This window comes from Indicator indicator, chromosome Z, assembly GCF_027791375.1.
Source record: "Indicator indicator isolate 239-I01 chromosome Z, UM_Iind_1.1, whole genome shotgun sequence".
Lineage (NCBI taxonomy): Eukaryota > Metazoa > Chordata > Aves > Piciformes > Indicatoridae > Indicator > Indicator indicator.
Window position 1 is genome coordinate 82,060,008 of NC_072053.1, and position 23,656 is coordinate 82,083,663.

The 23,656-nt window shown below is 47.4% G+C and overlaps 1 protein-coding gene across 1 annotated transcript in view; it reads right to left on the reverse strand.

Annotated features, from left to right (window-relative positions):
- Positions 1 to 9,096: 9,096 nt before the first annotated feature.
- DGKQ (diacylglycerol kinase theta) overlaps positions 9,097 to 23,656 on the reverse strand; it is a 125,921-nt gene continuing 111,361 nt past the window's right edge. The window contains exons 20-24 of the mRNA XM_054397647.1: positions 22,723 to 22,823; positions 15,686 to 15,832; positions 13,093 to 13,204; positions 11,244 to 11,396; positions 9,097 to 9,243 (exon numbers count right to left, since the gene is read on the reverse strand). Coding sequence (XP_054253622.1) covers positions 9,145 to 9,243; positions 11,244 to 11,396; positions 13,093 to 13,204; positions 15,686 to 15,832; positions 22,723 to 22,823 — 612 coding nt within the window. The 3' untranslated portion in view covers positions 9,097 to 9,144. The remainder of the gene's footprint in view (positions 9,244 to 11,243; positions 11,397 to 13,092; positions 13,205 to 15,685; positions 15,833 to 22,722; positions 22,824 to 23,656) is intronic.

The following is a 23,656-nucleotide window of genomic DNA, read 5'->3' on the forward strand; positions in this document are numbered from 1 at the left end:
AGGTATCTGTCTTTTACACAGCAGACAGCCTGGCTGTCTCCTGTAATTGCATGGCTGGAATAGGTGCTGAGTTGAAAGGTGTGAAGTTGAAAAGAATGTGAAGAGCACTATGTTCTAGTGTGCCTCAATGTCCCTAGCACCTGAAGAAGGAGTAGGTGCCACTTTGCTTCCCCTAGCTAACACAGAAAGGGCAGTTTTCCTTCCATGTTTAAGGCAAGGTAGTAGGCACAGAGCTTGGTTAAATCATGATCACTTCAATTTTGGGTGCTTTGTGGTTACTTTTTTCTCTTGTATGAAGGTCAGTGCTTGCTTTCCTTCCCCTCTTTTCCCAGAGCAGCAGTTCTAGGTAAGTTTCTCTCACAGTTTCAGCTGCTTCAGAGCTTGTTGACTTGCAGCCCAGCAAGGAGCAATCAGGTTTACCCTGAGATGCTAGAGCTAAAACAAGTCCTCCTGCCTTGCAATCAGTTCTTGAGCAGAGTGAGGAGAAACAGCTGCTCCATGCCAGAGGAAGGGTTACTGCTGCAGGGACATCCCAAGTGCAGATGTCAAGCAGATGGACCCTGCCAGCCCTAAGAGGCAGGCCAGGAGCTGATGGGTCTTGACCTCTGTGATGGGCTCTCCACCCACAGTGGGGCAGAGTTTCCATCTGGGCTTTGATCTCTGGACAGCCCCTCCTCATGAGTCCTTCCAAGCCAAGGTCCATGGGCTCTGGCCCTTGGGTTGTACAGGCCAGGTCCACCATGGCTCACCTGAGCCAAGCACACTAGGGCCTGTTCCCCAGACCCTGAAACACCAGGTTGTGTTTCTAGAGGAGTACAACCAGGGCAAGCAATTGTACAAACCTGCCTTGGAAAACCTGGATTATCATGAAAGTACCTCACAAAGCAAAAATGCTTAGTGCACTCCGGTGGCATCCCAGATTCTACCAGTTACAGGAAGTGCCACCCACAGAAACAGGGGTTCTAGAAGCACTTGAGTGTGGCAGGGGGTAAACTGTGTATAAACTGTCACCTTAGAAACTCAAATCTAGGAGGTGACACCACTACAGCACAGCCATGCCCTCAAACAGCAAGCCTGCCTGTGAAAGCAGTGCCCAGCTCAAGTGTACTCCATTGCACTGCTGCATCCACCTCTGGAGCCCCCAGCACATCAACATGGATCTGTTGGAGAGGGTCCAGAGGAGGGCCACAAAGATGATCAGAGGGCTAGAGCACCTCTCCTACAATGACAGGCTGAGAGAGTTGGGGCTGCTCAGTCTGGAAAAAAGAGAATGCTCCAGGGAGACCTTACACTGGCTTTCCAATACCTGAAAGGGCCTACAGGAAAGTTGGGGAGGGATTTTTTACAAGGGCTTGTGGTGATGGGACAAGGGACAATGGTTTTAAACATAGAGAAGGATAGATTTAGATTGGATGTTAGGAGGAAGCTCTTTACTGGGAGGGTGGTGAGACACTGGAAAAGGTTGCCCAGAGAAGCTGTGGATGCCTCCTACCTGAAGTGTGTAAGACCAGGCTGGCTGAGGCTTTGAGCAACCTGGTCTGGTGGGAGGTGTCCCTGCCCATGACAGGGTGGTTGGAACTAGATGATCTTTAAGGTCCCTTCCAGTTCAAGCCATTCTATGATTTTTAAAGCAGGACTACTGCACAGACATCCAGGGTAGAAGAGATGTTGTATTCTTCACAGACAAATTCTAGTTACAGGTCTCTGGGACTTGTCAATAATGCTTAAGAGTATACAGGATTTCCAACCAGTGCAAAATGTACAATCAAACACAGAACACATATTGCCAAATATATACAGAACTGTTCCAGGAACACAACCCGAGGACAAACAGAGGTTTAAATACAAGAGAAAAGTTCCATCGTTTATAAATTAATATTTTTTTGTTTGCCTTTCCCTCTCTCCTCCCCCACCCCCCCAAACCAATTAGTCCACTAGGTAATGTTATTTGGTAGACCTAAGTTTCCACAGCATAGTGATTTGCAAGGCAGACACTGAGAAACAAGTGACATCATTAAAAAAGCCTCTTTCTGACACCAACCCACAAGTCAAGGTGTGTGATAATGCATTACTGCTTCGAGGCACACAACGTGGGAAGGGTTTTCAACCACTTCTATGCTTATACTTAGGCTTTTTGTTTGTTTGTTTTTCTTCTTCTAAGAATTATTTGATGCACAAAGAATAAGCACTAGACAATAATTAGACTTATTCAGTGGTCAGCTTGCCTTAGCTTGTTGGACCAAGATGATTTATTACCAATTAGGACATTCACAAGAAATGCTGTAAGACATCTTAAGAGTATATTGATATTAAAATAGCATTCATACAACTCCTTGAAGTTGGATGATTTAAATAACCAGAGGTGAAAAACAGAGTTATTGAAGCAATAGTTAAGCCATAGTTGAAGAGTTAAGAGGTGACAGGTGGTTCCCTAGTGGGAGGGACAGTGAAATCTATAGTGAATTATAAAAAGCCAAGATGCTCTCTTCCCATAACCAGAGCTTCCAGCTTCAAGGTACTGAATGCTACTCTCTACACCATTGCTAATGGAACTAAGCCCAAGGATAACTTGCTTTTGGCATGTTCAGAAAGCTGGACACACAGCTATTGCTATACTACAGATCCCCAGAATTTTTGCTTTAAAGTAGCAGTGAAGGCTTTGTAAGCACCTAAAATTACACAATAAATACTCAGTAATTATTTAAGCACCTCTTACTACCCAATTTGGCAGGATGAGCAGCACAGACAGGGATGCCACGGTGAGGCAAGCTGTTAACTGTTTTGACACAGGCACACCTGGGGGGTGCCTGCCTGCCTGCCTTCAGAAAGCAAAAGGACAAAGGGGGTGGCACACCCTGTGGACAGTGAGGAAGAACTCCAAGTGCCAAACAGTCAGCAGACTTGTGACACTCCTGCAGCCAAAGCACGACAAGGGCAGGCTCTCTGCTCTTTGACCTGCCACGGTGTGTGTGGGGGAGAAGTTCTGCCTTCTACAGCTGCTGTTTGCATTGGGAGTTGCTGCCAGAGGTGTAATACAGGATACACACGACACAAATGAAGCCATATCTGAAATTGTCTCCTAAATAACAGACTGGAGCTGTGCACAGTGACATGTTAAATGGGTGTGTTGCTAGGAGAGCTCAGAGGAATAAACTACACTACCAAGAGTACCCTATTAAAAAAATCACTTTGCTTTGGGATACATCTTTAATATCTGCACACATTTATTTAAAGGCTTCAGACCAACTTTTTCAACAACACTGATCTGCTTATAAAACATTCTCATATATCACCTTCACAAAAAATAAATCCATCTTTTGGAAAAAGCATTCAACACTTTATATCAGTAGAAATTCTGTCCTGTGAGCCCGTAGCAGGAGGAAAAAAAAAAAAAAAAAAAAAGCTATAATCTGCATTTACATCTCTCCAAAGGGACATAACCAGGAATCTAAACCAGAAGGCATTCATTTCATTAATTGTCATGGGAAGCAGAATGCTCCCAAAGCATGGAAAGAGTGCACTCTTTCACCTGACATGTGTGGGTTTACAATCAATAGTCACTGTCCTGTAAACATTGGAACTGCTGGTCTAACTGCAGGCTAAGGTTAGTGATTTGCATTCATTTCACCGCACTCCACACGCACAATGACTACACTGTCAAAAAAGAAAGAAAAAAAGAGAATAAAACAAACAAACAAACAAAACCCCCAAAACAAATCCCACAACATTAAATAGCAAAAGAAACAAAGGCATTGAGCTGGATCTTGCCTACAAGCCAAGTGTCTTATCAGTAAATGTTGACAACATAAATAAAACTTTACTTTTACGCATTATAAAATCAGACTAATAAATCTAAATCTGAGAATAGCAGCCAATTTGTAATTGTTTAAATATCTATATCTATATGAACTTTCAGTCAGCTATAAATACATACTGTGATTGGAGGAAGATACCATCTCTCATTCCAAAGCCTCCAAGGGGAACACAGTATCAGAGATGGATGGATCAAGGAACGCTACCGTCAAGAGACAACTCCTCAACAGCTGCATTCATACAAACTTGTTTTCATTGTTACCTGAAAGTGCATCATCTGTAGAATCATCCCCATAATAATAACAACAACAAAGTACAAACATTGCAATTTTGTCACGCTCTAAGCCTAACCTGCCTGTTAAGTGCAAAAAAGTATACGAAGGGATACATGCAGTGGTGCATACAACATCCAGGCCTGACAACGAGGTGGTGCTGTCACCACAAATCCAAGGTAGTTCAGTAGTTGCTGAGTCTTTGCTGCACAGCTGCTAAAAGGCTGAAGGAGAAGCTGAAGGAGAAATAAATGACTAGTCTAAGCCCCAATAGCCAGAGCAGTGGTTTGGAGCCCAAGCTCCATTCCCCAGCTCTCATAGGCACTCACCACCATGTACCCAGGCCTCTGTCACCAGTTCCAGGACAAAGGCTGGGCCCAAGGGGCAGAAGAGGCAGCCCAGCAGAAGAGGAGAACATGTGGTTGCTCTGAAGGTTGTAAGGAAGAGGTAAGAGGTGCAGACTGAAAGAGCATCTACCACCAGGGCTCTGGAGCGCACACCACCATTGTGCCTTCAGCTTCAATGCTGGAGCATGGGCTGGTGACTGCAGCAGGGTCACAGCTCCTCACACTGTCAGTACAGTACAGAACCTGCTGGGTCTTCTACCTAAGTCCTTTGCAAGCATCACAATAGGTTCTCTTACCTTCTCCTCCTGCAAGAACAGCCCTCATTTGATAATGCCAGATTTATATGCCAACAGACTAATGTGCACATGCAAATGCTTGGCTGTTCCAAACAGCTGATACTCAAACCAAGGCCATTATTTGCTCATTTGTACAGCACTTCTAAGGGGGTAGCTGTAAAGATTAATGAACAATCATTTGTAGCAGTTTAATTAGTTTTGTTCCCTATTTAAGTCTTGCAGGGGACTACGCTAACAGCTGCTTCTGGTTTTTGAAATGCTACCATAGCCATTGCCATTGATCTCAGACACAGACACTTGATTGAACTCTAGAAAGAGCAAGAGGAGCTCCAGCTGTGCACATGCAGAGACTGTATTGTGCTTTCACTATATTGCTGTAATGTCTTGTTGGAGAAATACATGCTGTGAACCTTAGTGGGGCCAGTAAGAAAGCAAGCTCTGCCTCCTGTCCAGAACTAGTGAGTGGAAGATCTTACAATTTTGTAAGACAGCACAAGCTGTACAAGTAGGCACTGTGAAAGGAAGTACAGTAAGGCCTGTTCTGAAAGGCTGTGTATAGACATACGTACACACACATATACACAGATCCAAGCAAAAAGGTTTTGGCAAAACACTTGTTTTGTTTAAAAAGTAATGTGATGAGAACATCCGCAATTTAAACTGTACAAGCCCATGGAGAAGAAGCAGCAGGCTTCCTGCAGCAGCACCTGCATTTTCAGGGATGTGCTCTTCAATTTCAATAGTGCTCCTAACTCAAGACAGAGGTAATGTGTTGTTAATAGGTTTTAACCAACTGACCTTCTCTAGCCTGCAATAGTGGAGTATGTGAACTGCACTGTGATTTCCAGGCCCTTTTCCTCTCCTGGAATGCTGGCAAAACCTTTCAGGACACTAGTAAAAGGTCATGAGCATATCTCTCTCAGCTAGAGAGGTGCTAGCTGTGCCTGCCTTGGTTTACAGCCAAGGTTCAAAGGCAGGGCAGTGAGCCTGCACCTCTTCCCACTCTCAGATTATGCTTCCTGGTCCTGTGTCCCTGACACTGATTAACACCTGTCCTGACAGAATCAAGCCTCTTCCCCAACAACTTGTGTTATTGCATTATTTAAAGCACTTGGCTGTGTGACCACCAGGTCCTCACACAGTGTTACTTGAGAATCATTTATCTGTCCCATCATGCAAATTACACTGCACTGCTGTGTTCCGTGCAAAATGTTAACTACAAGGAGCAGCCTGCTCTCTGCAAGGAATGCTTGCATACCATGAAAGGAAACACTGGGCCTTGCCTTCTCTGTGTGACAAAAACACCAAATTAAAAAAAAACCCAGCTTTTTAAAAGATCCTTGATATGCCTGGCCTTCATAGCACCTGAACCTGGAACATCTTAACATAGTTGAGTTTCTCCTTTTAGAAGCTTTACAGGATCTTTCCTGTCAAAGCTGCCCAGGAATCTGCTCAAACAAAATGTGAGAGAGTGTTTTTGGACCACCCCCCTTCCTCCCCGCCCAAAAAAAAAAAAAAAGGGAAAGAGGGCAAGGAAAAAAGAAATCTCAAAGGCTTCTTATCTTCTACCAGAATCCCTTCAGACAGTTGTGAGGAAGACACATCCATACTGCTGTGCTGCCTTAGTATCACCAAGCTACCCCAAGACAGGCCTGTACAGTGTGCAGGGATGGAAAATCCCCATGGGAAGGATGTGCCACAGTAAGGAGCCCTCTGATGAAAATGCTGTGAGCTGGGAATTTCATGTTATTTCAGATAACAGAGCTGAGCAAAAGGCAGAGACAGCCAGATCTGGAATGAGCCAAGAATGTGAAACACTGTCAGCTGCATGCTGCAGAATTATGTATGTCTGGAAATACAGTGGGACAGGTTTATTTACTTGGGCTGCAGAAGATGGCCAGTACCAGCAAGCTGAATGCTTACACATGTTTTCTGTAGCAAATAAAGTCAAGTTTTCCCCTCCATTACTGAGTCAGCAATTGGAAAGAAGATCATGCATTCCTTCTGCTGCCCTCAGGGCACAAAGCCTTTTCTCTGGCTTTCTGGACAATTACAAGCAGCAATCTATTTTCAGATTTCCTCTCTTAATTGGTGAGCTTCATCCTGAGAGAATAAACCCTAACATTCAACACTCTTTCCTGCCTACTTGTAATGCTGGTAGCAGGACACCAGAAGAGCTCCAGCTGATCCTTCATGCCCAGGTTCTGAAGAAGAGACAGTTTAATGATAAGGAGATGAGGATTTTAGTTCTGTACTATCCACACTATCTCCTGCACAGCACTGAGGAATTAAAGAGGTAAATTCTTGTCCACACGCTGGCACCTGAAGAACACACCTAAATTAACAAATTAAACAATTAATTACAGGGTTCACTGGAAAGAGGAGTCAGTCCTTCAAATCACATCTCTACCAGAGCGCTACGGAATCACTGGACAAGAAGAAGAGGCTGCACTTTGCATGGTTGTTTTGTCTCTGCTTACAGCTTAGGCTGTATCATGCTATGGCTGGAGATGCAGCTCCCAAATCCACACCCTCATCTGCACCGTGGCTGGAAAGAAGAAAGCACAGCTAACGATCAGATGTGGCTGAAGCTGGCACATCCCACACAAAACAGCCTTTGCAAATTTCAGAGTTACACTGAAGTCCTCTGAAACAGCTGGAGATGCTCTTCTGGACATACCGGCAAGAAGAATGCTCCTAAAGCTGCTGCTTGAATGAGGAATTGATGCCACCCACAGCTGGATTAGCTACTACCATGCAAGAGAGGACAAGACCACCACAAGCTCCCACTAGCTAGTCAAGTGGGTTCTGGACAGCATGGTGTGAGTAGCTTAGGCAGCAGATGCACACATGGCCAAACCATGCAGCCCCCCTGCACCACAACTGGCTCAGAGCACCCCTTGTGTACAATGCTGACCTGCAGTGAAAGATTCAGCCACTGGAGAACTATGGAGAGATGAGACTGGTGGAGACTGGGTGAAGACCAACACGACTGCAGGCATGGACAGTAGTGTATGGCAGGACTGGCACTGGTGTTCCAGCTCATGCTCTAGCATGTCTGTGTCTCTAGCAGGAAGCAGAAAAAGAAGTACTGGATCCCCACGCCTTCAGCAGATGGACAAAGCACAGAGAGGTGAACTTAAGTCTCACAGGAGCCAACAGAAACAGCCTCTGAAGAGCACACACTCACCCAAGTGAGAACTGCCTGTCATTGTGTCCCTGGGCCCACATCTGCTACCACCACCCACCACAGACTTGAGGGAGCTGCCCAGGTGAGTGAGTTTTCATCACAGCTCTCACATCCCCAGGTACCTGAAGCCTACAGCCCATCACAGGCACACTGTGGGCTCTGCAGCCATGCTGCGCTGTCCTGCAGTTCAGTTCTGACAGATGTGACTGTGCCAATGTACTGAAGTGAACACTAAATGGTACTTCTTTTTCCTTAACTAGCCAGGATTCTTTTAGTCTTTGAGTTTGTTGTTAAATTAACAGTCCAGCTGTGACAAATTAATGAAAATGAAACAGCACAAGGCAAGGAGAAAAGTCTGGTGGCAGTGATAAAGGTTTCAAAGACAGGGAAAAAAAACCCAATATAATTTAATACTTCCTTGGGTGTTTTTGTTCCTTTTTTACATTCAGAATAGTAGCTGCTGAAATTCAAATGCCTTTTTAAACCAGGTTTTGGCTGAATAATATAGGAGAAACTAAAGCCTGCAGCTGAAAACTTGCTCCACAAGCTTGTTCCCCCTTCATTCATACTGTCCAAATACTGTTGAAGTAAACTCTCTGAAGTATTTTGCTTCAACTGTTCTAGCACTTTCTCTCCTCCCAGTGCACGAGGCTCCTTTTATAGAAATCGCCTCTGCTGTGTTTTGTGTTTTTCTCTTTAGGGTCCTGTTTCAGCTGTGCTCTTTGGATTGATCCAAGGAGTTCTCAGCAGCTCCTGTCTTTGCCTTTTTTTGGTTGGGAGGCTACCATGAGCATCAATTTAAAGGAACACATTTTAATTTATGGAACAATGCACCAGAATTTGTCTATGGAATGATTTTTCTTTAAGCACAAGCTCGGAGGAGGGGCAGAAACCTCAGCATCTTGGAATCTCTGTTTGGCCTCAGTTACTATGTACATGAAAAAACAAAAACAAAAAGAAAAACAAAACCAAAACCCCACAACAAAATGGTTGGGAAATGGCTTATGGAAAAGCAACCCAGAGTAAACATTTCAGATGAGACAAGTGGTACACAATAGTTGTTTGTAACAATGAGGCACTATCTTTGAAAGATGAAGTAGGACCCAGTACTATCAAAATGTCATGGAAGGCACACTTATAAGCAACCCTCTTCCACTAGCTATCTGCACACAGTGTTACTGAACCATCTTGGTGTGCTGCATCACTTCTTCAGCACAGGTGTCCACTTAACGTCCTCCTTCAGAGACTGACATGCTATCCACTCTCATCTCTTTCAGGCTTCCAGTTTTCTTCTGTTTCTGCTTGGATTTTTTCAACATATGGACCTAAAATGGAAAGTTTTAAGAGAAGGTGAGTGAGTATGAAGATAGTGGTAGCCACCTAACAAGCAGATCTAAAGCAACTAGCTAACGAGTGAAATGCTGGAACTGCCACAGGAAGACATTTAAATGCACAACTATTCCCTCTCTGGAGATATTCAAAACCCACCTGGATGAGTTTCTGTGTGATCTGCTCTAGGTGATCCTGCTCTGTCAGGGGAATGGACTGGATGAGCTTTTGAGCTTTCCAGCCCCTAACACTCTGTGATTGTGTGAAGCACCTATCCTTACAAAGCTACAGGATTAACTGCTTTATTAACTCTAACATATATACACATCTATGTATATTGATATATAACGGTATGTATGTGTGTGTAAATGGTTGTAGTAAGGCAGGGGTTGGTCTCTTCTCCCAAGTAGCAAACAAGAGAACAAGAAGAAACAGCCTCAGTTTGCACCGCAGGAGGTTTAGGTTGGACAAGAGGAACAATTTCTTCCCTGGAAAGGGTTTGTCAAGGCCTGGAAAAGGCTGTCCAGGGCAGTGGTGGAGTCTCCATCACTGGAAGGGTTTCAAAGCTGTGTAGATGTGGTGCTGAGGGACATGGTTTAATGGTGGACTTGGCAGTGCTGGGTTAATGGTTGGACTTGATGACCTTAAAGGCCTTTTCCAGCCTAAGCAATTCTGTGATTCTATGCACACACAGGTAAATACATATATATACAGAGAACATTATTAATCACTAACCTAGCAGAAAGATAGAAATATTTCTCACTGGACAGACAAGTTAGGTTTGTTCTCTCTCTTTTTCTCCCTATCAGCAAAACAACAAAGTTTAACATAATCCAAAACATTTAAGATGTGACCCTTTCACTCATTTCTCATCCTGGGATCCAGTTTGTTCCTTCGGCCCCTTGTCAATTCTTCAGTAGCTGATGCTCTTTTCCCTCTAATATACACTGAGATATCAAGGAAAAACAAGCACTCATTACTCCAAGGTATCCTTTTCTCAGACCGTCTTCCTCCATCATTCAATTTTCCCTTTTGCTGCTGCAGACCTTCCCTTCTGCAGCACTGCCATCAGCCTGCTCCCTGCCTCACACACTGCAGCACCACCGTGCTCCTTGTAACTGTGACCTGCTTTAGGACAAGCAATGCTGCCTGGAGATCTCAAGACAGGGGAAAAAATTAAGTCACTAGGCTGAAGCTTGAGGACTATTTTTTAAACACAAGCCTCATCTGAGCCAGCAGAGAGGGCCCTCAAACCATCCTCTGTAGAAACTGAGTCACAGAATCACAAAACTGTTGAGGCTGGAAGAGACCTTTGAGACCATCAGGTCTGACGGATCACCTAGAGTTCACAATCCCACTACTACTGCTAAGCCATTACCACTAAACCAGCACCACATCCACACATCTTTTAAACACCTCCAGGGATGGTGACTCCATCACCACTCTGGCAGCCTGTTCCAAAGCCTGAGAACCTTTTCTGTGAAGAATTTTCTCCTAATGTCCAACCTAAACCTGCCTTGGCACAACATGAAGCAGTTTCCTCTTGTCCTCTCACTTGTTGCATTTGAGATGACACCAACCCCCACCTCACTGCAATCTCTTTTGAGAAAGTTGTGGAGGGTGATGAGGTCTCCCCTCAGCCTCCTCTTCTGATGACTAAACAACCCCAGTTCCTTCAGCCATTCCCCATAAGACCTGTGTTCAAGGCTCTTCAGCAGCTTGGTTGCTCTTCAGACACACTCCAGCACCTCAATGTCCTTCTTGTAGCGAGGAACCCAAAACTGAACCCAGTATGCAAGGTGTGCCCTCACCAGTGCCCAGCAGAGGGGCACACTCAGATCCCTAGACCTGCTGTGTGTCTATCCAACAGCTGCCAGACAGTGCTGACCAGCCCTTTTAGAGGCAGGCACCAGGACACAACAGGCAAACAAGGTAATACAGTAACAGCCACTGGAGAAACCAAGTCGACCTGCCAAGAGAAACCTGCACCCAGTACCTTTGGTCCTGCAGCAGAAATGATGATCTGGCCAGGGGCCTGAATCCAGGGCTCTCCATCAACTTGAACTGGAATGGCCTTTAGGAGTGTCACACGGAAATAGGAGCCTTGGGCTATGCGGATTCCTGACCGAAAACCACCTTGGACTTGACCCTGTCAGGGAGTAAAAGCCAGGACATACATCACCCAACAAACAAGAAGCAGAAATACTTCATCTGAGGGGACAGAATTTTATTCTAACTGCTCAGGCAACAACTGCAGAGGATGTCTTTACTGACACAGCATTAATTACTTACATTAGTGCATGAAGAACTCAGGATATTCCTGCAGGCTGCCAGAGGCAAAAAACTTAAGAGAGTGAAGTTGCTGGCCAAGGAGCATGCACTCACAAAGGCCTTGTTTGCTTTCATGCCCATGCTCCACAACACAGTGAACACATTGTCAGAACACCTTACTACACCCAGACAGACTTTAGCAGGTGTGAAACTCTGAAGTCTAAAAGTCTTGATCAAACAGGGAGAGTTTTGCCAGACTCAGCCTTGTGTACGCATGGATGTAGACTCAACTAGATGTACCCACACTCAACTGCAACTGATGGCTGAATGTTGACTGTCAGCATTGATGCCAAGGGAACTTTGCTGCTTTATGTTCTCCTGGAGAATGTGCACAGGGTAAAAACATCAAAAGAAGATGACAAAAGACAAAACTAGAGCAGGAGTTTGCTAACATTTATATTCCAAAGCAGTGGGTGCACTTCTTGTTGCTCCTAGCCTCACAAAAATTGCTAGGATCTCTATTAAACCACTTTTTTCTGATGAAATATTTTCTGTTTGTCCTTCTTAAAACACCTACATTATGAAATTGTAAAGTTGGCCAACACAAAGATGGAGCTGCACATACAATTTTAAGCAGCCACCTCTCCATTTCTGGTGCTTGTATGGATAAGTTGACTCTGGTTACCTGCCCACATACACTTTTTCACTAGCAGATTTAAGACAGTGAAAGAAATATGAGGAAAAGACAAAAACAACCTGCTGCCCCCCCACAGGACTGTGCTCCTAACAGCAAGAACACAGAACACATGGAAGAATTACAGCTGCACAAATTGAGTCATAATGTTCCTTGCAGAACTGTCAGACCATCTTCTTCAAGAGCAGCCAGCATCAGATTCCCAGAGGCAGGTGCTGGAAGGCCAGAGGCAGGTAATCACAAAGCCAGCCCTCCAGGAGGAATCTCTGCCCTGCCTGTGATGAGGTGTAACAAGACTCTTCACAGATACACTTAAGTGAGGAGTGGGTGTTTTTGGAGTGTTAAACTAACATCCTGCTTTCATCCCATGCCTGGTTTTGACACCAGTCATGAGAAAGCCAGTGCACTCCATAACACACACACACATATATATATACACACACACACACATCTGCCTGGTGTTGGTTCAAGGCCTACTTCAGTCATGAAGCATCCACTTGTTTTAACAAGTTCTTCACCTTCCTGCTATGACTTCCTAATCCAGCCAGAGTTTTCTTCAGTTCCCACAGTCTGGCACCTAAATGTGGATCATGGCAGGCTTGTGAACAGGCAGTGGGAGGGCACTGCAGTCCATCAGGAGGCATACCAGCTGCAGCTAACCTCCCGACACCCGAATGCTTTGTTCACAGACAGCCACGGCTTGTGTTTACAGTCTACAACCATCTCTACGTGACACAAGCACCTGAACAGCCAACACCAAAACCTTCACGTGGATGCACACCTTTTAGGACTATGCCACCTGCAATGTGCTGTTTATTGCCAGCACAAACCAGTCTGAGACAGGTATGTTTCCTCTGCTCCCACTGGGATGGCAACTCACCATGTGAACCACGCCAGTCACACCAACCACCTCCAGCAGGCCGTCATCGATGCGCGGTTTCTCAAAGCGGTTGTCGCTCTCAGACCCCCAGAGGTCAGCTCCAGAGCCCCAGCTGCAGAGAGAGCACACCACAGTGACTACTACTTGCCACACAGCACCCCTTCCAGCACTCTGCTAGGGGTGGCTGGCTCACCAGACATCAAAAGCTGGGCAGTCTGCTCTGCACCAGCTGGAAGAGATAACGCAGCTCTCCTGTGCCATCAGAGCAGGAAGTGCTCTCCTAAAATGTAGCAGACTTCTGACCAGATCTTTTAGGAGTGAAAGGAGGAGTGAAGAAAGTAGTTTCCATTTGAAAGAAAAAGAGTAGGTAAGAAGAAAGTAACTCCCAAGAGTTTTAATTTGCTGGGAAATACAGGTCACAGCCACACTGACCTTAACTTCCAAGACTTGAAAACTTACCACAGGTCTTACTGGTCTTGACAATATGCACAGAGGCTACTGAAGAGAAACTGAAGCTAAAACAAGGGTTAAATTTTTATTCTTCTACCAGCTACTGAAGAGAAGATGAAGCCAAACCAAGTTCCAAGCTTTTATTCTATCAGCTATTGAAGAGAAACTGAAGCTAAACCAAGTGTCAAGCTTTTATTCTTCTACCAGGCCAAACTCAATGCAGGTGTTCCAGCACTTCAGTCCTCTGAAATGTTTCTGATACTTTAACACTGTAGTGCTTTTTGTGCAGCATTCAGCCTCCTTACCCAAATCCCCTGCTTCTTCTTCTAGTGCACTGACTGCTCATTGTGATCTTCTCCCCAGCCCTCATGTGCCACATCTCCTTGGGTGCCCAGGTAAAGACACACATTTGAATAAAAAGCCAGGACATTTTCAGGCTCAAATGGAAAAAGAGAGACATAGCTTAAGAGTGTCCTTGAAAAAAATCCAGCATGGCAAGACTAATTATGTGCTGGTTTTGTGTAAACAGAAAACCTGCCTCTACCAGCAGTGTGCCTCAGGAAGCCAGGCTCCTGCAGCTTTCCCTCTTTCCTCCACAGCAGTAACTCCAGCTCCCTGCAGGTGTCAGGGCAGCCTTCAGAACCCTGCAAAAGGTACCTTAACTAAGACTTTTTCACAGCTACCTGGGTGGTAGCATCACCAGCTCCACATCAACTGCCCAGCTGGCTGTAGGACCTTGACAGCATTTGACAGGTCAATCTTCACTGGCCTTCACTGCAGGAACCTAGCACATGTGTGTAAGGAAATAATCTCTGATCCTTCTACAAGTCATGGTGAAATCCAGCAGACTGTTCAAACACTCTGGGGAGAGTGGAAAATGGTAGGGGATAGAAGTCACAGGCCCCCAGTCACACCCCAAAAGTCACGTTTTATTAGAAAACTGCTTCAAAAGAAGTCAGAAGACCTCTGGTGAGGAAATCACTCCACACGTGTGTCAGCACACAGCAGAAATAGCAAAAGAACATGGGAAAAGAAGATAGGACCACTTTTATGTGGAGTGAGATTGAGAGTTTAAAAGGGCTGGAGAAAGAGTCAAAAGGAGAGCTGGGCCCTCAGGCACAGCTGTACAACCACTGAGTCAGGCAGCCAGCAACAACCACCCAGAGCACAACCAGTAAGTCAGGCACTCACCCAACACACTCAGCAACAAGCACCCAGAGCACAACCAGTGAGTCAGGCACTCACCCAACACACTCAGCAACAAGCACCCAGAGCACAACCAGTAAGTCAGGCACTCACCCAACACACTCAGCAACAAGCACCCAGAGCACAACCAGTAAGTCAGGCACTCACCCAACACACTCAGCAACAAGCACCCAGAGCACAACCAGTAAGTCAGGCACTCACCCAACACACTCAGCAACAAGCACCCAGAGCACAACCAGTAAGTCAGGCACTCACCCAACACACTCAGCAACAAGCACCCAGAGCACAACCAGTAAGTCAGGCACTCACCCAACACACTCAGCAACAAGCACCCAGAGCACAACCAGTGAGACACAGAATCATAGAATCAGTCAGGGTTGGAAGGGACCACAAGGATCATCCAGTTCCAACCACCCTGCCATGGCCAGGGACACCTCACACTACATCAGGCTGGCCAGAGCCTCATCCAGCCTGGCCTTAAACACCTCCAGGGATGGGGCCTCAACCACTTCCCTGGACAACCCATTCCAGGCTCTCACCACTCTCATGGGGAAGAACTTCTTCCTCACCTCCAGTCTGAATCTCCCCACTTTCAGCTTTATTCCATTCCCCCTAGTCACTACCTGAGATCCTAAAAAGTCTCTCCCCAGCTTTCTTGTAGTCCCCTTCAGATACTGGAAGGCCACAAGAAGATCACCTCAGAGCCTTCTTTTCTCCAGACTGAACAGCCCCAACTCTCTCAGTCTGTCCTCACAGGAGAGGTGCTCCAGTCATAGCACAACCAGTGATTCAAGGCACTCACCCACCACACTCAGCAACATCCACCCAATCTCTCAACCACTGAACATTTCACCCCACCCTTGGACACTTGATGCTCAAACACCACGCAGCACTCCCACACATACAGCCAGACCTGGGCTCCTCCTTTCCTTTTTACCTGGGTATGTTAATAAAAATGAGTCCCTCTATGCTTGGTAGCTCCACCTCGTGCTGGTCCACTTGAAGCTTTATGTCTTTGTGAAGATTTCTGGTGTGACTTATCTTCTGCAGCCCAACTTTCACGTAAACTCCTTTATTGTGAAACCTAGGAGCAGACAAGCATCCTGTAACTAAAAAGTAAAGCCCAGCACAGCACTCTGAGAATCACAGAATGGTCTGGGTTGGAGGGGATCTCCAGAGGTCATCCAGTCCAACCCCCTCTGCAGTCAGCAGGGACATCCTCAACTAGATCAGGTTGCCCAGGGCCTCATCGAGTCTCACTGTGAATATCTCCAGGGTTGGGGCCTCAACCACCTCCCTGGGCAATCTGTGCCAGTGTTCCACCACCCTCATAGTAAAGAACCTGTTCCTAACATCCAATCTAAATCTTTTCTTCCCTAGTTTGAAGTCATTGCCCCTTTTCCTGCAGGCCTTTGTCAGCAGTCCCTCTGTAGCCTTCTTGCAGGCTCACTTCAGGTACTGGCAGGCTGCTATTAGGTCTCCCCAGAGCCTTCTCTTCTCCAGGCTGAACATCCCCAGCTCCCTCAGCCTGTCCTCATAGCAGAGGTGTTCCAACCCCTGATCATTTTCATGGCCTTCCTCTGGACCCACTCTAACAGGTGCCTGTCTTTCCTTGTATGTGTACCAGTGCTGTCCTCTACCAGGTCAGTCTGAAGAGTTCTTCAAGTGAAATTCTTTCCAAATTCTTCTCAGTTTACTGCAGAACCACAGAATAAGCCACAAACTATTCCTTTATATAAGGGATGATTTGTGTTGCCACGGCACGTGGAGATCTGTGACATTTTACTACTTCCTAAAGTGCAGACTGAATGCAAAGCTTCCCTGAAATGGGAATTTCTGGGCTGGAGAGCTGTATTTAATCTTCAATTATATTTAAGACCCAGAGGTCCTTCCTGCAACATTTTTAAATGTTCTCTCATGTGATGCTAGAAAAATTAAGGCACAAAATCACAGAACCACAGAATGGTGGGGGTTGGAAAGGACCTTTGGAGATCATCCAGTCCAACTCCCCTGCTAAAGCAGGGGCACCCAGAGCAGCTTAGCCAAGATCACAATGTCCAGGTGGGTTTGGAATCTCTCCAGAGAAGGAGACTCCACAACCTCTCTGGGCAGCCTGCTCCAGGACTCCAGCACCCTCACATCAAAGAATTTTATCCTCCTGTTCAGATGGAACCTCCAGTTTGTGCCCATTGACCCATGTCCTGTCACTGGGCACCACTGGAAAGAGTCCAGCTCCAACCTTTTGACCCCTGCCCTTTAGCTATTGATGAGCATTGGCAAGATCCCTTCTCAGTCCACTATTTTCCAGGCTAAACAGCCCCAGCCTCTCAGCGTTTCCTTGTCAGAGATCCTCCAGTCCCCTCAGCATCTTCACAGCCCTTCAATGGACTCTCTCTTGAAGTAGGAAGCCCAGATGTGTCTCACCAGGGCAGTGTAGAGGATGAGGAGAATCTCCCTTGACCTGCTGGCCCACGCTCTTAATGTACCCCAGGAGACCACTGTCCCTCTTGGCCACAAGGGCACATTTCTAGCTCAACCCCAGCACTCCCAGGTCCTTCTCTCTGGAGCTGCAAACCTCTACAAGTCCTTGCTTTAAATCATTTGAAATCTGCTCTGCTGTGGAAAGTTAAAAACAGGCTTTAGTAATGTCAACCTGTGGCAGAGCTGTTAACATCTCTAATTTTAGAGTTAAAAAAAAAAAAGAAAGAAAAAGTGATGAGGAAGATTTTATGGCATCCCTAGAAGTGTCAAAATATTTTAAAGAGAAATATAAACAAATGTGAGTTAAGCACACAGAGTATTTTCTTCTAGAATGGAAACCTTTGGATACGTGGCCTTTAGGGCAGCCCTAAAATAAAAAGCAAAAATGCCCAGGGCTTGACCCTACCAGCAGACAGGGTGTCACTGGAATCCACCTCTGCAAAGTGTCTCCAGCACTATGTCTAAGTGCTGAGGACCTCCAAGAGGGGAGGACAGCTGGTTTAGCACGTGGGTTACCATCAGCTCTTCAGACACAGACTGCTCAGTTCTTCTGAGTCCTTGCACAACCAGAATCACAGAATGTTAGGGGATGGAAGGGACCTTGAAAGCTCATCCACTCCAACCCCCCCTGCCAGAGCAGGATCACCAAGGGCAGGTCACACAGGCACACATCCAGGTGGGTTTTGGAAGCCTCCAGAGAAGAAGACTCCAGAACCTCTCTGGGCAGCCTGCTCCAGGGCTCTGTGACCATCACAGTGAATAAGTTTTTCCTTAAAAGCCATCTCCTCCCACAGCCCCTTGCAGTGAGCAGGGACATCTGCAACTAGATCAAGTTGCTCAGAGCCATGTCCAACCTCACCTGGCATGTTGCCAGTGATGGGAGATCTCCCACCTCTCTGGGCAACCTGGGGCAGTGTCTCACCACCCTCAATGTCAAACCTTTCCTCTCTCCACTCTGAATATTCCTCTTCTAGCTTCAAACCATCACCCCTTGTCCTGTCACAAAAGGCCCTGCTCAAAAGTCTGTCTCCAGATTCCTTCTAGGCCCCTTTAAGCACTAGAAGGCCACCAGAAGGTCTCCCTGGAGCCTTCTCTTCTGCAGGCTGCCCAAGCCCAACTCTCTCAGCCTGGAGCCTCCCAGCAGAGCCCTTCCAGCCCTGCCAGCATTGCTGTGGCCTCCTCTGGCCCTGCTCCAGCAGGTCCCTGTCTGTGCTGTGCTGTGCTGAGCACTCCAGAGCTGCCCCAGCACTGCAGGGGGGGTCTCAGGAGAGCACAGCAGAGGGGCAGAATCCCCTCCCTGCCCCTGCTGCCCACACTGCTGGGGATCAGCCCAGCACAGGGCTGGCTCTGGGCTGCCAGCGCTCGGTGCCAGCTCATGGCCAGCTCTGCACCCACAAGGCCTTCTCCACAGAGCTGCTCTCCAGCCCTTCATCCTCCAACTTCTGTTGATACTGGAGATTGCTCCAGTCCAGGTGCAGGATCTTGCACATGTCCTTGGTGAATCTGACAATGTTCTCAAGCTTGTCCAGGTCTCTCTGGGTGACATCCCACAGCTAGAGGGTGTCACAGAACTACTCAGCTTGGTGTCACCTGAAGTGTTGCTGAGTGTGCACTCAGTCCTTCTGTATCATTGATGAACATATTAAAACAGCACAGGTCCCGGTATGGACCCCTGAGGGACACCACTTCTCACTGATCTCCATCTGGACATCAAGCCACTACCCAATGGATGTGACCATCCAACCCATTCCTCATCCACTGAAGGTACAACCAAACCCATCTCCAGTTTAGGGAGAAGGACGTTGTCTGGGAACCATCTCAAAGGTCTTGCACAAGCCCAGAAAGGTGATGTCTAAAAGCCCTTTCCTTGTCACTCCATCACAGAAGGCCCACAGGCTGGTCAGGCAGGACTTGCCCTTGCTGAAGCCATGCTGGCTGTCTCAAATCACCTCCCTGCCCTCCACTGTGCTCCATCAGAGCTTCTAGGAGAACATGGGACAGGTGTCCCATCATCTCCCCAGGCACAGAGATGAAGCTGACAGGTCGGTCCCAGGGTCCTGCTCTCTATAGCTTCTAAAAATGGGTGCAATGTTTCCTTTCTTTCAGCCAGCAGGGACCTCACCTGACTTTCCAAGTATCATGGAGAGTGTCTTGGTGACTACATCAGCTAGTTCCCTCAGGACTCTGGGATGCATCTCGAATTCTCAGTTTCTGTTGCCACAACCTGGAGCTTCCTGCTCTGTGCTGGGGAGCAGCCAGCTCACATGGCAGCACCTGACATGAAGCAGCACCTGACATGAAGCAGCACCTGATGCTAAGCAGCCACCCTTCCTGGTTGACTTACTGGAAACAACCAGCAAAAAACTGCTCATCTTGGCAGGAGCACTCCCTTGCATCTCCTGGGGAAGGGTGAGGCCAGCAACTCTGTCACTGTCACAGGCAGCAAAAGGCAACAATCACATCATCACTGGGAAGGGATTCATGCACAGTGGAGGTGGTGAGACACTGGAACAGTTGTAAGTAATGAGGATAAATGAAGCAGGGGAGAAAAAAACAACCCAAAACAGCAGAAAAAAACCCCAATGCAGCAGTAAAACCAACCCAGCTTCTCAAAGTGATTCTGTGTCACCACTGTACCAGAGGCAGACTGCAAATGCCACTCTGATGTTTGGCATCAGCCATGGATTTATCATGACCTCTCTGGGAAAATGCTTTGCCTGCCTTTGGAATGTCACCAGATGAGTGAACAACTTGACTTCACCTACTCAGCTTCAGGGAGGCCTTCTGGTGGCCCCTCAGGTACTCAGAGGGGGTTGGATAGGAAAAATAAGACAGACTTTTGGGCAGGGCCTGTTGTGCCAGGACAAGGGGTGATGGTTTGAAACTAGAAGAGGGAGATTCAGAGTGGAGAGAAGGAAGATAAAAGCCAAGGAACTACTGGAGAGAGTCCAGCAGAGGCTACAAAGATTGTCACAGGCAGCAAAAGCAACAATCAGGTCATGACTGGGGAGGGATTAATTTACAGTGAGGGTGGTTAGACACTGGAACAGGTTGTCCAGGCAGGTTGTGGATGCCTCCTCCCTGCAGGTGTTCAAGGCCAGGCTGGATGAGGCTTTGAGCAACGTGGGCTGGTGTAAGGTGTCCCTGCCCAAGGCAGAGGGGATTGGAACTGGATGATCTTTAAGGTCCCTTCCAAACAAAACCATTCTATGTGTCAGCACTGTCAACCTGCACAAGCTGATTGCCTCCTCAGCATCAATTCCCAATGCCATATTCCTTTTTCAGGTCTTGAATCACAGGGGGGAGAAAAAAAAAAGCTGAAGTATGACCTTTAACCAGAGTGGCAGCAGGAAGAGGACACATCTTTAGGTGGTGCTGTGGCTTAGCAAAGCCAGGGTGGTGTATCCTGGGGGGAGAATGGACACAACTCTTGTATTCATTGCACAGGTGAATCTACAACAGCTCTGCACACCACAACAGGCTGGGCTAGTGTCCACTCTACAACTTACTGCTTGATTCTACCACCTGATGTTTTTAATCCAGGGGACTGACAATGCTAATCAGCAGCTCCTGTGCCACAAACAAGACCCTGAATTATTTCATTTTGAAGGAACAAACTGAAAAAGCCATGAGCAGTGCCTGTGGTGACAGGCAGAACACTGCAGGGTAGGAGGGATTTCACTTCACTGCACTCACAACTGGCTGGAGAATATTTTTCACAGTTAGAGTTTGAACAGTGAGTATTTGTAACTGGGTGTAACTCTCTCTGGCAACCCAGAGGCAATTTAGAGGACATTTACTCACAAACAAAGGGGAAATCAGGAAAAAAAAAACAACAACAAACCAACAAACAACAAAACAGTTTCTGCAAGGGATTAGTGATGAACTACACAAATGTGATTTCTCTTCCCCATCCATTTCAAGGATTATGGGAAGGAAAAATGTGCTGCTGTTGACTGATGTGCATGCCAGAGGAGGGGGGCCTCTCTCCACGACTTTCAAGTCACACAGCCTCAAGGAAGATACAGAGATCTTCTTTCATCCTCCTTGCCAGCACAGGGCTGCCACCACAGCACTGGGCAGGGCAAAGAGAAGTTCTGCAGAGTCAGCTCATTGCTCACACAGCAGCACTGCCCTCCCTCCTGCTAAAGGCTGTGAGTAAGGAGGGGCATTTCCAGTGCCCCCCAGGTATCACTGAACAGAACACTGCAGACACTGGCAAAGAACTGCACTGAACACTAGTGACAGGGTGTCCCTAAACTGCTTTGGTGGCAGGGGGAAGGAGGGGAGGGAGAGGAAGATGGGGAGGGAGTGGGAGAGGGGGGAAGAGATGGAGAGGGGGGAAGAGATGGAGAGGGGGGAAGAGATGGAGAGGGGGGAAGAGATGGAGAGGGGGGAAGAGATGGAGAGGGGGGAAGAGATGGAGAGGGGGGAAGAGATGGAGAGGGGGGAAGAGATGGAGAGGGGGGAAGAGATGGAGAGGGGGGAAGAGATGGAGAGGGGGGAAGAGATGGAGAGGGGGGAAGAGATGGAGAGGGGGGAAGAGATGGAGAGGGGGGAAGAGATGGAGAGGGGGGAAGAGATGGAGAGGGGGGAAGAGATGGAGAGGGGGGAAGAGATGGAGAGGGGGGAAGAGATGGAGAGGGGGGAAGAGATGGAGAGGGGGGAAGAGATGGAGAGGGGGGAAGAGATGGAGAGGGGGGAAGAGATGGAGAGGGGGGAAGAGATGGAGAGGGGGGAAGAGATGGAGAGGGGGGAAGAGATGGAGAGGGGGGAAGAGATGGAGAGGGGGGAAGAGATGGAGAGGGGGGAAGAGATGGAGAGGGGGGAAGAGATGGAGAGGGGGGAAGAGATGGAGAGGGGGGAAGAGATGGAGAGGGGGGAAGAGATGGAGAGGGGGGAAGAGATGGAGAGGGGGGAAGAGATGGAGAGGGGGGAAGAGATGGAGAGGGGGGAAGAGATGGAGAGGGGGGAAGAGATGGAGAGGGGGGAAGAGATGGAGAGGGGGGAAGAGATGGAGAGGGGGGAAGAGATGGAGAGGGGGGAAGAGATGGAGAGGGGGGAAGAGATGGAGAGGGGGGAAGAGATGGAGAGGGGGGAAGAGATGGAGAGGGGGGAAGAGATGGAGAGGGGGGAAGAGATGGAGGGGGGGAAGAGATGGAGAAGGGGGAGAAGATGGAGAAGGGGGAGAAGATGGAGAAGGGGAAGAAGATGGAGGTGGGGAAGAGATGAGGAGGGGGGAGGAAGGAGGGAGAGGGAGGGGAAGGAGGGAGAATGAGGGGAAGGAGGGAGAATGAGGGGAAGGAGGGAGAATGAGGGGAAGGAGGGAGGGAAAGGAAACCCCTGAATTCTGTGTCTACAAGTTCCCAGCTGACTTAAGTCCTGCCAGTGCCTGGACACCTCTGAGATCTCAGGACTCTCAGGCACAGTGTCAGGTGGAAGTCATGCAGTACCACAGAGCTTGTCACCTCCCCCTGGTGTCCCCAGGATTACCTGCTGTTAAATTTCCCTGGTTCTTCCTCTCTAGCATGGTGGAAGTCCAAGCTCAACTCTGCATCGATGCCAAGACCACAGTAATTGTTCATCTGTACAATCTGACAGGGAAAAAAATATTAAAATTAAAACAACCATATTATTTCCTCCTTAGGTTTATAAATGAAGAGGTTCCAAAGCTGGCTGGTTTTGATTTGATTTGATTTTTTTTTCTTCTCAAGGAAAGCAAGCTTTGCAGATGATCTTTCCAAGTCACTTTGCATCTTTGACAGATTCTGGAAAAAACATTTTCCAGAAACACAGCACTAAAAATAGAGCTGTACAGACAATTGCTGACATCTGTAGTCATTACTTCCAAAGTATCAGAAACTTAGACAATTTAATCTCAGTTGCATGTAGTGAGGATAAATGAGGCAGGGAAAAAAAAAAACCTAAAAAACCCAACCCAAAACAGCAGAAAAAAACCCCAATGCAGCAGTAAAACCAACCCAGCTTCTCAAAGTGATTCTGTGTCACCACTGTACCAGAGGCAGACTGCAAATGCCACTCTGATGTTTGGCATCAGCCATGGATTTATCATGACCTCTCTGGGAAGATGCTTTGCCTGCCTTTGGAATGTCACCAGATGAGTGAACAACTTGACTTCACCTACTCAGCTTCAGGGAGGCCTTCTGGTGGCCCCTCAGGTACTCAGAGGGGGTTGGATAGGAAAAATAAGACAGACTTTTGGGCAGGGCCTGTTGTGCCAGGACAAGGGGTGATGGTTTGAAACTAGAAGAGGGAGATTCAGAGTGGAGAGAAGGAAGATAAAAGCCAAGGAACTACTGGAGAGAGTCCAGCAGAGGCTACAAAGCTGCTGAGGGGCCTGGACCATCTCTGTGAGGAGCAAAGGCTGAGAGCCCCTGGGGCTGTTGGGCCTGGAGAAGAGCAGCCC